General features: G+C 37.4%; 2 protein-coding genes across 2 annotated transcripts; both read left to right on the top strand.

Moving 5' to 3' along the window:
• The first annotated feature begins 3,772 nt into the window (after positions 1 to 3,772).
• Positions 3,773 to 6,711, top strand: LOC106871383 (uncharacterized). Its single transcript, XM_014917804.3, has one exon. It carries the CDS (start codon positions 4,482 to 4,484, stop codon positions 5,733 to 5,735), a length of 1,254 nt encoding a protein of 417 aa, XP_014773290.2. The 5' UTR covers positions 3,773 to 4,481; the 3' UTR covers positions 5,736 to 6,711.
• A 5,228-nt stretch (positions 6,712 to 11,939) lies between these two features.
• LOC149130486 (uncharacterized) lies at positions 11,940 to 15,409 on the top strand. The gene has a single exon (XM_089344143.1). It carries the CDS (start codon positions 12,580 to 12,582, stop codon positions 13,957 to 13,959), a length of 1,380 nt encoding a protein of 459 aa, XP_089200269.1. The 5' UTR covers positions 11,940 to 12,579; the 3' UTR covers positions 13,960 to 15,409.

The raw sequence follows: 15,409 nt of genomic DNA, 5'->3' as shown, positions 1-15,409 counted from the left end.
CCTATTATTTCACTATGCCTTCTTTTTCACTTCTTCAATTTATAGTTGCATTGAGAAAATTTTGGACTGTGTTTCCTCTGTGTGCTGTCGGATGACTTCTGTTACCAGGATTTCAACTTCAATATCTATGCTTGGCCAGTTTAGGAAGCTTCGCATCCTTTTGTCGACCACATTTGATCTTTGTCTCGGTGATAAATCTGTCATGTCTCGCATTTCTTTATATTTCTTCTAAAGTTACTGGTAGTTTACGCACGATGTTCCACATCACTTTTTTTTATTTCCGCTTCCGCTCTCAGTGCTGCTATTACAGTGTCATCCAGCAGTGTGTTATCTCTCGGAATTAACCTAGACAGACCATCAGCATATCCCAACTTTTTGAAGTCAGATATTCCATTCTATAATTGTAGTTTAATAGAATGGTACCCCACAGCTGCAGTCTGTTTGCCGTAGGTGACGGGATTCCTTTCTTAGATCCGTATATCGTTAGTAGAGGTCTATGGTCCGTTTGCAACCAAAAATGTCTGCTGTGAACGAACATTTTCACGCCAAATATAATAACCAATGCCTCTTTTTCAATCTCGCTGTAGCACTTTTCCGCCGGTAATGATGTCCTTGATGTATTAGCTATAGACTTTCTCTTGCCCTCGTTATCCTTGCGTAGGGGCACGGCCCCTATCCCATACTCGTTAGCATCTGTAGCTAGTATCATCTCTAACTTTGGGTCTAAATACGTAAGATACAAGTCTGAAGTTATCACAACTCGTTAAATGCTTTCTGGCATTTCTCTGCCCAAACTTATTTAGCTTTTCTTTTCAGTAATTCATTAAATGGTGACTTTACCTTATGTATATTTGGGAAATATACTTGGTAATAATTTACCAAACCTAGGAATGCCTGTAGCATTGTCATGTTTGTCGAGAGTGGCATATTCCGTATTGCCGCCGCCCTTGATGGGTCCGGTCTGCATCCACTTTTGTCCATTACTTGACTAGGTATTTTATTTTTTCATCAAACATTTGCATTTTCCTCCCGTTTTAGCCCATATTCATTTATTCTCTCGAATATTTTCTTTGTGTTCGACATGTTGCACTCTAGACAGAATGTCATCTAAGTATGCGATGGCAAAGTCGTAATCACTAAACATCGCATCTATTATTCGTTGGAATATGGCGGGTACCACTTTTGCTCCTTACGGCAGTCGATCGAACTTGTACAATCCACTGTGCGTGTTGATTGTTAGCAGATGTGTGCAATCTTCCTCTAACTGAATTTGAAAGTACGCCTTTGAGAGGTCTAACTTCCAGAAAATTTTCCCTCCATTTAATTTAGCAAATACTTTTCCTGAGCTTGGAAGTGGCTAATTATGTGTGATTAAACAGTCATTTAACCCGGTTGAGAAGTCTTCGCACACTCTTAGTGTATTATATTTTTTTACTTACCCGCCGGTGCTGTCCAGTCTGCATGGTCAATCTTTTCAATTATATTCAGGCTTTCCAGCCTCTCTAGCTCTTTTTTGACCTGGTCTACCGCCGCAAACGTTCCCTTTGGGTCTGAAAATAGGTGTTCAATTTTCTTTGATAGCAATCCTTGCTTTTGTTTCTGTGCAACAGCTTAGAAACTTTCCCAAAAGATTTTTTGGAAAATTTATCATTTTTCGTCTCAGTTATTTCGACTTGTTCAATCGTTTGATTGCTCCGTTTACGTTATTGCACAAAACACTTCTGGGTACATCCTACAAGTTAAATTTCTCCACAAATTCGACGCCAAATAAATTCATTAGTTTTCTCAACACATAAACGTTCACTTTTTTGGTTCGACCTTTGAACATTATATTACAAACGCGTTCACCCATGAAATATAATTTTCTTCCCGTAACACCACGCGCTATTTCGTTTGAACTACAAAACTTTGGTTTACCCATTTGTTCCCATGTTTTCTTATTTATGATTATGATGCCACTTCTCGGGGTCTAATTGCATTCTGACACTAGTGGTTTCAATCCTCGCGTTCACGAATTTTCTGTTTGTTGTAGTCACAAATTTTCCAGCTAACAAACTATTTATTTTCTCTTGTTTGTTCCATTTTCCTATCATTCTAGTTTTGCAGTGCGATTTTATATATCCTGTAGACCCATTATGAAAACACTTTGCTTTTTTATGAGGACAGTCTTTTTTCAGGTGCATCCCCTCGCATCCCGATATCTTTTTGGTTTTCCTGCAACACATTCTTTGTCTTACGACTTTTTTGCATTGGTCTTAGGTGAAAACGCTCCGTTGAATTCTTTCCGTTGCATGCTTTAATTTCAATATCATTTCACACACTTCCGACAGTTTCTACAATGTCAAATATTGGCTCATTTCCTGTTTTGCTTGGGTTTTCGTTCAGATTTCTGCTTCCCTTTTATCTTGTGCAAAGATCGAACACTTGAATGAATCTGGAGTAGGTATATCCAGCCTACACCTCTCACATTCTTTGTTGACTCTGCCTGTGTAAGTAGTGAAGTTTTCATCTTCGCTCTTTTCTATGTTTAAACATTTCCATCCAATATTAAACAGTTAGCTCTTTTCACTAAACATTTTGCACAAAATGTCAACTGTGTAGGTGAAATTTATGTCGGACGCATTTTTTAGCATTAGGAAGTTACTCTACTTCCCATGATTTGCTGTCGCTAATTTTCTTAAAACTAGACGCGTTTTCACTTCGTCCGTCCAATCCGGACATTCTTTTTCAAAACTTTTCTACTTACCAGTAGAATGTTTGATATGAACTCTGTAGTGACGACTTATTGCAGACGCCATTTTGGAACATTCATCTACGCATGCGCATAGGATTAAAGCTTTCGAGAAATCTGACGGAAGCCACTTATGCGCAATCACCATCAGTAGCTAGGCTTCAAACCCATATTGCCTTCGTCAATCTCGGCTGTTGACCAGGCAGGACGTAACTTGGACCAGCTCCTGGGAGATGGAATACTGATGGCGAGCGATGTCGCGATTCTATGAAAATGCCTTCATAGTTTTGTGTCTAACTAGCAACCCTGCTGCTTTTACAGCAAGGTGTCCTGGCTACCGATGTCCAGAGATGGAATGTTTATTCGGACAAAATAAATTATTGTTATTTGTCCTCGCTTTTTCCTTCCATGAACTATGTATGGAATTGTGAAGCACCCAGCAAGTGCTGAATCACATTTTCCTACAAGTCCAAAAGAAAAGTGAAGAAGTGTGAGAAAAGATCATTGATTGATTTGTGGTCGATTAAAAGCCATTTCTCGTCCTGTAAAATCCGGAACAAACATTTAGCGATGTGAGGTTGTGATCAAACGAAATATTTAATCCTGAAGGTCATGGAACACTGACCCTTAAACATGTATGTTGCCCTGTCTTATCCGTTAACATTCACCTCGACACGAGATAATTACTACGAATCATTATAATTAGCGAGGAATGTGAAGACGCAGGCTGGAAAGCGGAATATTTTCCACTCGAAGTCGGATGTAGAGGGTTTGTTGGACACTGTGAGACGAGTGTTGTTATCGTTAGGCCTAACTCATCGTAAAGTAAATACCACCACGATCGATATCCAAGCCACAGTGGAAATGGCTAGCCACTGGATTTGGTTAAAAAGAGACGATTAGCGATGTCTAAAAGAATATTGAGCTGTATTTAATAACCTGTTGATCTAGCAAGTGGGGCCTCATATCAGTGAGGGGCCGGGGGCGGAGCGCATTCTTTCCTGTTGACCCCATACACTTGCTGGCTTCCGGTATACGGAGTTCTCGACTGGTAGCCTTTGCATGTGCAAGTTTTTTGCAAAATATCTGGACACTTGTACTATCCCACATTTTTAAGGGCATTGTAGTATGTCTCCTTTGTTTTTTAAAGACAGAATAATGTAATCTGTTGGAGACTTGGCTGATATTTCTTCAAGGTCGAAAGATCACGCAGAGGCTCGCTCCAGTATACATAATTATTATTGTGCTGTGTGATGCTGGATAAAATTAAAAACGTAAATTAACATAACTGAAGGTTTGTTACATTATGTTGGGGATTTTTAATATATGTCACCGGTATCGTTTACAAAAGGGGAAAGAACATCACCGACACCGCCTATTGCAAATGTTGAGCTGATCTAATTATAATGATTCGTAGTAATTATCTCGTGTCAAGGTAAATGTTAATGTATAAGACAGGGCAACATACATGTTTAAGGGTCAGTGTTTCATGACCTTCAGGATTAAATATTTCGTTTGATCACAACCTCACATCGCTAAATGTTTGTTCCGGATTTTACAGGACGAGAAATGGCTTTTAATCGACCACAAATCAATCAATGAAATTTTCTCATACTTCTTCACTTTTCTTTTGGACTTTATATCAAACATTCTACTGGTGAGTAGAAAATATACATTTGCTCCATACATATAAACAGAGGTCTTTGATATCAGAGACAAGGAACTTTTTAAGAATTCCTCAAGAATTTCTATGGAGAACGTTAATCACTCGGACACTTGTAAGACGACTGTTTTTAAGAATGGAGATGCAGTTAGAATGACAGACAGAGATGAGAAAGCTGAAGACAAAAGTGTTCCTGAATATCACTGTGAGATTTATAGGAAGACATTCTCTTCAGAAGATGAAGTCTTGTCGCACGAAGAAATACACGGGAAGGAAAAACGGTTCCGTTGTGAAATATGTTGCAAATGTTTTACCACTAATGGTCATTTAAGGACACATAAAAGATTACACACAGGGGAAAAACCCTTCCACTGTGAAATATGTGGGAAATATTTTACTCGTAGTAGTAGTTTAAAGCAACATAAAAGAGTACATACAGGAGAAAGACCCTTCCACTGTGAAATATGTGGGGAATCATTTGGTCGTAGTAGTACATTAACAAGACACAAACTTGTACATACCAGGGAAAAACGTTTCCCTTGTGAAATATGTGGGAAATGTTTTGCCACTAATACTATTTTAAAGGTACACAAAAGAATACATACAGGAGAAAAACCCTTCCACTGTGAAATATGTGGGAAACGTTTTACCTCTAATAGTATTTTAAAGACACATAAAAGAATACACACAGGAGAAAAACCCTTCCACTGTGAAACATGTGGGAAATCATTTGGTTGTAATAGTGCATTAACTAGTCACAGAATTGTACACACTGGGGAAAAACGTTTCCATTGTGAAACATGTGGGAATTGTTTTACCTCTAATAGGGATTTAAAGAGGCATGAAAGAATACATACAGGAGAAAAACCCTTCCACTGTGAAATATGTGGGAAATGTTTTACCTCTGATAATAATTTAAAGAGACATAAAAGAATACATACAGGAGAAAGACCCTTCCATTGTGAAATATGTGGAGAATCATTTCGTTTTAGTAGCACATTAAGAGCACACAAAACTGTACACACTGGGGAAAGACGTTTCCATTGTGAAATATGTGGGAAACGTTTTATCAATAATTCTCATTTAAAGCGGCATACAAGAATACATACAGGTGAAAAACCCTTCAATTGTGAAATATGTGGGGAATCATTTGTTTGCAGTGGTACATTAAGAAAACATGAAGTTGTACACACTGGGGAAAAACGTTTCAATTGTGAAATATGTGGGAAATGTTTTACCTCTAATAGTAGTTTAAAGGGACATAAAAGAATACACACAGGAGAAAAAAACCTTTCCACTGTGAAATATGTGAGAAATCATATAGTTCTAGTATTGCATTAAGAAAGCACAAAACTGTACACACTGGAAAAGACGTTTCCAATGTGAAACATATGGGAAATGACAGTGAATAGTCATCAATATTTAACATCACATTTTCCATGCTGGCATGGGTTGGCCAGTTTGACTTGAGTTGGCAAACTGGAGAGCTGCACAAGGCTCCAGCTGTTTGTTTTGGCCTGGTTTCTGTGCTTGAATGCCTTTTCTAATGCCAACATGAAATGGTGAAACATGTTAGAAATCATTTTCTCTTCTCTTCTTGTAATCCACAAATACCATCCGGAGAAATTTCTGTTCGCTTTTAATTTTTTGACTGAGACACAATTTCATGAATCATGATGAGGAAAATGCAAATGAGAGACATTCATCAGTATTTTAACTTCCACATTTTCACACTTGACTGGGTCAGATAGGATTTGTTGAGTCAATCACTGTGGTCAGATGCCACTCTTCCAATTAATTACATTCCCAGAGTGGTTGGTGTTAGGAAGGGCATCCAGCCAGAGAAACCATGCCAAGTCAGACGGGAGTGTGGTGCTGCTTCCAGCTTACCAACTCTGGACTAACCGTCCAACCCATGCCAGCATGAACGACAGATTCTAAATGATGATGATTTGCCCCTGATTGGTAATATTTTCATATAGGAATGGGATTCCTTCAATTTCTGTCTGTCATATCTACTCACATGTCTTTGGGTGGACTCATTGTTGTGGGCTTATGGAATTAATGGCATACTGAAGTCGTCAATAAAGACAGGCGTTATTGAAATATGTACATAATTATAGATGCTAATTTGTGTATGAGGATTTAAATGAAAATGTCAAAATAACAAAACAAAAACTAAATAATTTTTTTCACTCCCCAAATATTATAAAGGATTGATTACTTTTAATATGTTCCATATTTTGTAGTCAATGATTTACTCGTTATTCTACATTTTTTTATTTTCTACAATAAATGCTTTCCAAAATTTCATAAATGTTGTAGATGTGTTTGTATTCAAATTCACCAAAATATACATATGTTTGCATATGGGTACATGATCATAGAGTACCCAACCAGTATCTGAGTGGTACAGGTTCAACTCTCATAGCCTCCTGCTGCCAACCCTTTTCCATCTTACAAGGGCAAATACCCAATCTTTCTGCTGTTTTCACAGCTTTACTTTATTTGAAATTTACTTTCTTGTCTGTAAAATACCAATCATATTCTATGCTTCCAAAGTTTGTTTCTAAAAAGGTTACATATATATTCTAAAGGTTCTCAAGGAACAGCAGGTTTAGTTGATGTAAAAGCTGGGCATTTACAACATATTCAACATGTTCCATTCAAAAGCTCCAAATATTTGTGATAAATGTTATTATTTATATTAATTGCAAAAGTTCCTGAAGAACAATATTTCTTGCAAGACATGAACAAACACATTTGAGGCTGTAATTTCAAATTATTTCTGTTTTATTTAATTACGTGCAACATCCATTTTGAGAGGAAATATCTAAAGTTAAGTGTTTGGAACATCAGACAGCAAGTCACTGGATTGGGTCAGTTATTTGGTGGATGTCAAAGGATTTAGAAGATAGATCTTATAAAATGGAAAGAATACAAACGCTTAAGTGTTACAAACGAGATATGTTAACGTGGGTTTTGAGGGCTATGTTATGCCCGCATATACCATGGTAGCACTCCCATGTGTTCCAGGTCACGGCTAACCACACGGATTAGTATTAAATATCTATAACTACAAGGAGTTGTCAATTATGCTGTTGTTCTGTGTTTGCTTTGGTGGATGGTAATATTTTCTGGAGTCTATATTAGCAGTACTAGGTGTTGGTCATGGTAACCATAGAAATATGCTGTATGACATGGTCAAAGAAAAGGAAATAAAACTTGAGGATGTACCAGTCTCCATATTCTCTATTCTTTTAACTCATCATCATCATTTCACATCCATTTTGCCTGCTGACATTGGTTGGATGGTTTGAAAGGAGCTGCCCAGGCTCCCTGTCTGTCTTGGCATGGTTTCTGGATGGATGTCCTTCCTAATGCCAACCACTTTACAGAGTGTAGTGGAGGTTTTTTACATAGCACCAGCACCTACAAACACGCAAGATGAAGATTACTCAGCCAGAAAGGGTTGCAAGAATCACCACACTTTTCCTTTTCTTGATGTGTTTATTCAAGGAGAACAAACCACCAAGAGACTTGGTCCCCTGTCAGTCCCAACGTCTGTAGATCCATTCATATCACTTTGTGCCATGTCTTCCTGGGTTTACCCCTTCCACATGTTGCCTCTACAGTTGCACCTTCGAGGCAACTGTTCTCATTCATATGAGTCACGAAGGTAAATCACTTGGACTATCGATTTACTTCATACATACATTATATATGTGTGTATATATATATATATATATATATTTACATATATGTATATATATTAATGAATTCAAGTGATTTATCTGAACAGTTTTTCACCTGCCTCAGCGTTCTGTGTTCAAATTCCACCAAGGTTTACATTGCATTTCATCTTTTTGTTGTCAATAAATTAAGTACCAGTTATGCACTGGAGTTGATGTAATCGACTGCCTTCTCCCCCAAATTTCAGACCTTGTGCCTATTGTAAAAAGGAATACACCCACACATACACATATATATATATGAACGTGTATATATAATCAGTCGTAGAAACACACGTCATTGACTGGGTTGAAAAAGTGAAAGTTATTCACTTAGATTATATTGACATGGCCCCGAAATGGAAGTGTTTGGTGGGCATCGTAGTAAGGGGAAATGAATGTTGTTTGAGTTAGTCAGCTGGCAGCACAGGAACGTGAAAGACATATAGGTGTTAAGGAATGGTCATCATAGTTATACTGGTTGTATTCTGGTTTTAGACGAAAGTGTAAAGTTTACAAATGGATGAAATTGTAGTTATACTGTAGGTTCAAGTGGAACATCGTTTGTGAAATGGAAGAAGAGATCCATGAAAAGAATTACACAAGAATGAAAGTAAGTTGTGAAGTTGCATTTGGATGAGATTATATTAATTATGGAGGTCGAAGGTAATTAAATTTGGTGCCTATTTAATCAAATTAAAAAGGAGTCAATGAAAACAATTAGTCAAGGATGAAAGTAAATTGTAAACGCAACATAAGGTAAATTAGCTAAGTTTAAGATTAATTAAGGAATCGACTTTGTTCTGTCCTGTGAAAAATAAGGAATACTTCATGTCTACCCTTATAAGAAGCAAAGATTGTTTGATTGTACGTTGACCGCTGAAAACACTAAATAAAATCGATAATATTTCAGGTTTTTTATGTCACGTCAATTAATTTGACCATTCCGCAGATAACTGCATTTATTTTCTGAAAACGGAATGGTGTTGGACGAATTGGTGGTGTGTTGGCCCCTATTTTTAGCACTTCACATGCCGTGTCTTTCACCCTATGCCTTTAAGAAACACATGGCATACCTACATAAGAGTGCCCAACCGAATTTCTTTCTTAATAAATGGAGGGAAAATGGGTATTTTTAGATAAAAATTTTCCACAGATATCCTTGTAATGGTGTAAATTCCACATATATCTGAATTTGTTGTGAAAACCTTTTATCGCTCCCATCAAAACGGAATCGTTTGAGTTTTTGGAAACTGGTCTCTCGACTTACTGAAAATGTTTTTCACAACAAATTCCAATATAATTGGAATCTGTTAACTTTCTTTCATTCAGTAAAGTACGTAATACTTACAAAACTATAAAGCAATGGAGCTTATTAAAGTTATACACACACACACGTTATTATCTCTGTCGTTATTAAATGCAAAGTTGTTTTATCTCTTCATACGACCCGACTCTTTTCCCTCGTAACTTACATAAAAATGGGTATGTTGTCATGAAAGGTTACAGAAACATCTTTCAAATGGCATACATAACGATTATAAAGAAATTTGTGTGAATAAAAATTTCGCAGTGGGTGTGGCGAGGAGTTTTTAAAAAAAAACGGAGTTTCAGATAAAGGTGTAGTCTCGGGTGGTTCCAGTTGCCATTGTTGGATTTTCATCCACACATGCACAGGGATTAGAGCCTTCAGGAAGCCCCTCATGTGCATCGGCAGCCATCAGCGGCCGCTAGGCTTGATTGCCACCGTTCCTCTTCGCCTCTACTGCCGACCTGAGCAGCACACAAACTTGACCAGCTCCGTGTAGCTGGAATATTGAAGGCGCCACACGCTGTTGGCTAACCTGTGAAGAATGCCTTCACAATTGTGATTAAACCGATTCTGCTGGTTCCACACTAAGGCGACCTGGCTACTGATTGTCCCAAGATGTAACGCTTGTACAGACGAAAAATAAATATCGTTATTTGTTCAGATATTCTTGTTCCGCTATTTTCCTTCCACGATTACGTAAGGAATTGTGTGGCACCCATTCAGTGACAGCCTCACTTCCTACAGGGGAACCACAAAAGCTGTAATTTCTCCGTTTTGAGAATTATTTTTCCATTTGTTTTTCGCCACAGCCTTGGAAATGGTGGTGGTGGGGATCGTCTTTTCAGGAAAAAAAAGTTTTGAAAATTTATGAATTATTTTCTCTACCCTTCCTCCTCCCTATCGCACTCCGGGATGATTACGGCCAATTTTTTTTTACGATTAAAACGCCACGGAAGGAGCCATTTTGGATCTTGTTCCCGTTTTGAACAAGATCCGCCATTTTTTTTAAAAGAAAAAAATACAAGAATGAAAAAGAACTAAATATTCTCAAAGGAAACTGTGATTTAAGGGAGATTTAGCTGCTGTTTCTAGCAGATACGATGACCACCTTCCTCATTTTCACTCACTGTTTTTCAATATTTTTGTCCCTAAACACATTTTATGAACTGATGATGCGGAAGTAACACAACCAAAACACAACGTTCATTTTAAATTTTGACCCCAACCTCAATCTTGCGAGGCCCCGTGTGTAAGTAAGTAAAGATATTTTGTAACAGAAAAGTATGCTATTAAAATGAAATATCTTTTAAATACCCCATCCCTAGAATTGACCGAGAGAGGCGAGTCAAGAATCAATGAAGCCCATCTTTTCTTCTCTTACGCATCAAGATATGGTGGGTGCAACGCAATATCATCGGAAGGGACTTGGTTTTGGCACAAATAAGTTCAAACCGTTTGCAAGAATGATGCAGAACAAATGCAGATCTGTTGTTAGCAACAGCGTGAAAACGATCCAATGTATTCAACAAGGACAGATGACGAAATGGGGGGAACATGTTGAGAACAAAATAAGTCGGAATAAGAGATGGAGGTGGACCACATCTCGGCTAAGTTTTCTGATTCGTTCATTCTATGATGTTTTTCCGTCACCTACAAATCTAGTAAGATGGAACGTCTCAGAGAATGATATATGCAAATGCAGAAAGGTCGGAACACTGAAACATATTCTTTCCAACTGTTCATTAGCATTGAACAAGTATACAGGGAGACACAACTTGGTCCTTTACCAACTAGAGATTTCATTACCTACGTGCGCTCAGGACAGCAGATCTGTTTCAAGAAGAACAACAAGCTTCCTGTGAGCAACGAAAAGTAGAATGGTGGAAGGTGACTGCAGAATTTTCAGGGTGTCAGGGACTCTTTCCCATCCAAGTTACGAAAAAAAAAAAAACCGGACATTTTGATATGGTTTGAATGAAAGAAAGTTGTGAATCTAGTCGAGTTAACGGTTCCTTATGAAGATAACATGGAGCGCCGCTCGGGCTCGAAAGACTGACAGCTATGTAAACTTCAGCGAGGAATGTGAAGACGCAGGCTGGAAAGCGGAATATTTTCCACTCGAAGTCGGATGTAGAGGATTTTGTTGGACATAGTATGAGACGAATATGGTTAACGTTAGGCCTAACTCATCGTAAAGTAAATACCACCGTGATCAATATCCAAACGACAGTGGAAAATGCTAGCCACTGGATTCGGTTAAAAAGAGACGATGAGGGATGTGTAAAAGAATATTGAGCTGTAATCAATAATCCGTTCATCTAGCAAGTGGGGCCTCATATCAGTTAGGTGGGGGACGGAGCGCTTTCTCTCCTGTTGACCCCATACACTTGCTGGCTTCCGGTATACGGAGTTCTCGACTGGTAGCCTTTGCATGTGCGTGTTGTTTGCAAAACAGCTGGACACTTGTACTATCCCACATTTTTAAGGGCATTGTAGTATGTCTCCTTTGTTTTTTAAAGACAGAATAATGTAATCTGTTGGAGACTTGGCTGATATTTCTTCAAGGTCGAAAGATCACGCAGAGGCTCGCTCCAGTGTATATAATTATTATTGTGCTGTGTGATGTTGGATACAATTAAAAACGTAAATTAATAGAATTGAACGTTTGTTACATTACGTTGGGGATTTTTAATACATGTCACCGGTATCGTTTACAAAGGGAGAAAGAATACCAACGACACCGTCCATTGCACAAGCTAAGTTGATCTAATTCGTAGTAATTGTCTCGTGAGAAGATGAATTTTAATGTTTGTGGATAGGACAGGGCAAGCTGCGTGTTTAGGGGGGTCTGTGTTCCATCACTTTCATGATTAAATATTTCGTTTGATCACAACTTCACATCGTTAACTGGTTGTCCCCAATTTTACAGCGCGGGAAATAGCTTTTAATCGACCACAAATCAATCAATGAACTTTTCTCACACTTTTTCATTTTCCATGTCTACTTTATATCAAACATTCTACTGGTGAGTAGAAAATATAACTTCATTACATTTGCTCCTCTGCTTTAAACAGAGATCTGTGATATCTAATACAAGAAACTGACAATTTACCCACTTTTTAAGAATTCCTGAAGAATTTATATGGAGAATGTTAATCACTCGGACACTTGTAAGACGACTGTTTTAAAGAATGGAGATGCAGTTAGAATGACAGACAGAGATGAGAAAGCTGAAGACAAAAGTGTTCCTGAATATCACTGTGAGATTTATAGGAAGACATTCTCTTCAGAAGATGAAGTCTTGTCGCAGAAAGAAATACACGAGAAGGAAAAACGGTTCCGTTGTGAAATATGTGGGAAATATTTTACCACTAATGGTCATTTAAAGACACATATAAGAATACATACAGGAGACAAACCCTTCCACTGTGAAATATGTGGGAAATGTTTTGCCTGTAATAGTATTTTAAAGGGACATAAAAGAATACATACAGGAGAAAAACCCTTCCACTGTGAAATATGTGGGAAATGTTTTACCTCTACTAGTGAGGTAAAGAAACATAAAAGAATACATACAGGAGAAAAACCATTCAAGTGTGAAATATGTTGGAAATGTTTTACTTATAATAGCCATTTAAAGAGACACAAAAGAATACATACAGGAGAAAAACCCTTCCAATGTGAAATATGTGGGAAATCGTTTGTTTGTAGTAGTGATTTAACAAGACACAGAATTGTACACACTGGAGAAAAACGATTCCATTGTGAAATATGTGGTAAATGTTTTACCTCTAATGGTAATTTAAAGGGACATAAAAGAATACATACAGGAGAAAAACCCTTCAACTGTGAAATATGTGGGGAATCATTTGGTTCTGGTAGTAAATTAACAGCACACAAAACTGTACACACTGGTGAAAGACGTTTCAATTGTGAAATCTGTGGGAAATGTTTTATCACTAATAGTCATTTGAAACGGCATACAAGAATACATACAGGAGAAGAACCCTTCCACTGTGAAATATGTGGGAAATGGTTTGGTTTTAATAGTACATTAACAAATCACAAAATGATACACACTGGGGAAAGACCCTTCCACTGTGAAATATGTGGGAAATGTTTTACCTCTAATAGTATTTTAAAGGGCCATAGAAGAATACATACAGGAGAAAAACCCTTCCACTGTGAAATATGTGGGAAATGTTTTGCCTGTAATAGTATTTTAAAGGGACATAAAAGAATACATACAGGAGAAAAACCCTTCCACTGTGAAATATGTGGGGAATCATTTAGTCGTAATAGTACATTAAGAGCACACAAAACTGTACACACTGGGGAAAGACGTTTCAATTGTGAAATCTGTGGGAAATGTTTTATCACTAATGCTCATTTGAAGCAGCATAAAAGAATACATACAGGAGAAAAACCCTTCAACTGTGAAATATGTGGGAAATCGTTTGGTTGTAGTGGTACATTAACAAATCACAAAATGATACACACTGGGGAAAAACCCTTCCACTGAAATATGTGGGAAATGTTTTACCTGTAATAGTAATTTACAGACACATAAAAGAATACATACAGGTGAGAAACCCTTCCACTGAAATATGTGGGGAATCATTTTGTTACAGTTGTACATTAACAGCACAATTATTTGTACACACTGAAATATGTGGGAAATGCTTTACCTCTAACAATGATTTGAAGAATACATACAGGAGAAAAACCCTTACACCATGAAATATGTAGGAAATCATTCTCTGATAAATTTTCTTGTGCACACCACAAAAAAATGCACTGGAGAGAAACCATTCCAATGTGAAATATGTGGGTATTCTTTTGTAGTATTACCCTGAGAACTCAGGAAAGAGTACATCCTGGAGAATGACCTTTCCACTGGAAAATGAGAGTGGTAGTCTACTTGACCACAAATGTTGTGACACAGGAGGAAATACCATCCCACTGCAAAATATATGAGGAATCATTTGAGTCTTGTGAATTAATGAATGAGAAAAGGATTCATTCTGAAGGGAAACCTTTCAACTGTAAGATATGATAAACCCTTTTTATGACAGTGAATAGTCATCAATATTTAACATCACATTTTCCATGCTGGCATGGGTTGGTCGGTTTGACTTGAGTTGGCAAACTGAAGAGCTGCACCAGGCTCCATTTGTTTGTTTTGGCCTGGTTTTTATGGCTGGATGCCCTTCCTAATGCCAACATGAAATGGTGAAACATGTTAGAAATCATTTTCTCTTCTCTTCTTGTAATCCACAAATACCATCCAGAGATAGATCTGTTCGCTTTTAATTTTTAGACTGAGACACAATTTCATGAATCATGATGAGGAAAATGCAAATGAGAGACATTCATCAGTATTTTAACTTCCATGACAGGGTCTATTTTGTCAGTCACTGTGGTCAGCTGACACTCTTAGAGTGGTTGGTGTTAGGAAGGGCATCCAGCCAGAGAAACCATGCCAAATCAAATTGGAGTCTTGTGCTGTCATCCAGCATAGCAATCCTGGTGAAACTATCCAACCCATGACAGCATGGACAACGGATTCTAAATGATGATGATTTGTTCCTGATTAGTAATATTATCATGGAGGCCACTTAATGTATGTTTGAAGTCAAACAGGTACACACGTGATGGGCTTCCTTCAGTTTCTATCTGTCACATCTACTCACTTGTTTTTGTGCGGACTCAGTGTTGTGATCTTATGGAATTTCTAGCAATAACGACAGAGGCATTATTGAAATATGTACATAATTAACGATGCTAATGTGTGTATGAGGATTTAAATGAAAATTCCAAAATAACAAGATAAGATGTAAATTATTTTTATCACTCCTCAAATATAAAGGATTGATTACTTTTAATATGTTCCATATTTTGTAGTCAATGATTCACTCGTTATTCTACATTTTGTTATTTTCTACAATAAATGATTTTCAAAATTTCATAAA

Source organism: Octopus bimaculoides, chromosome 28 (genome assembly GCF_046866305.1).
Source record: "Octopus bimaculoides isolate indiv1 chromosome 28, ASM4686630v1, whole genome shotgun sequence".
In the NCBI taxonomy this organism is placed as follows: domain Eukaryota; kingdom Metazoa; phylum Mollusca; class Cephalopoda; order Octopoda; family Octopodidae; genus Octopus; species Octopus bimaculoides.
This window is presented reverse-complemented; position numbering and strand designations above follow the sequence as displayed.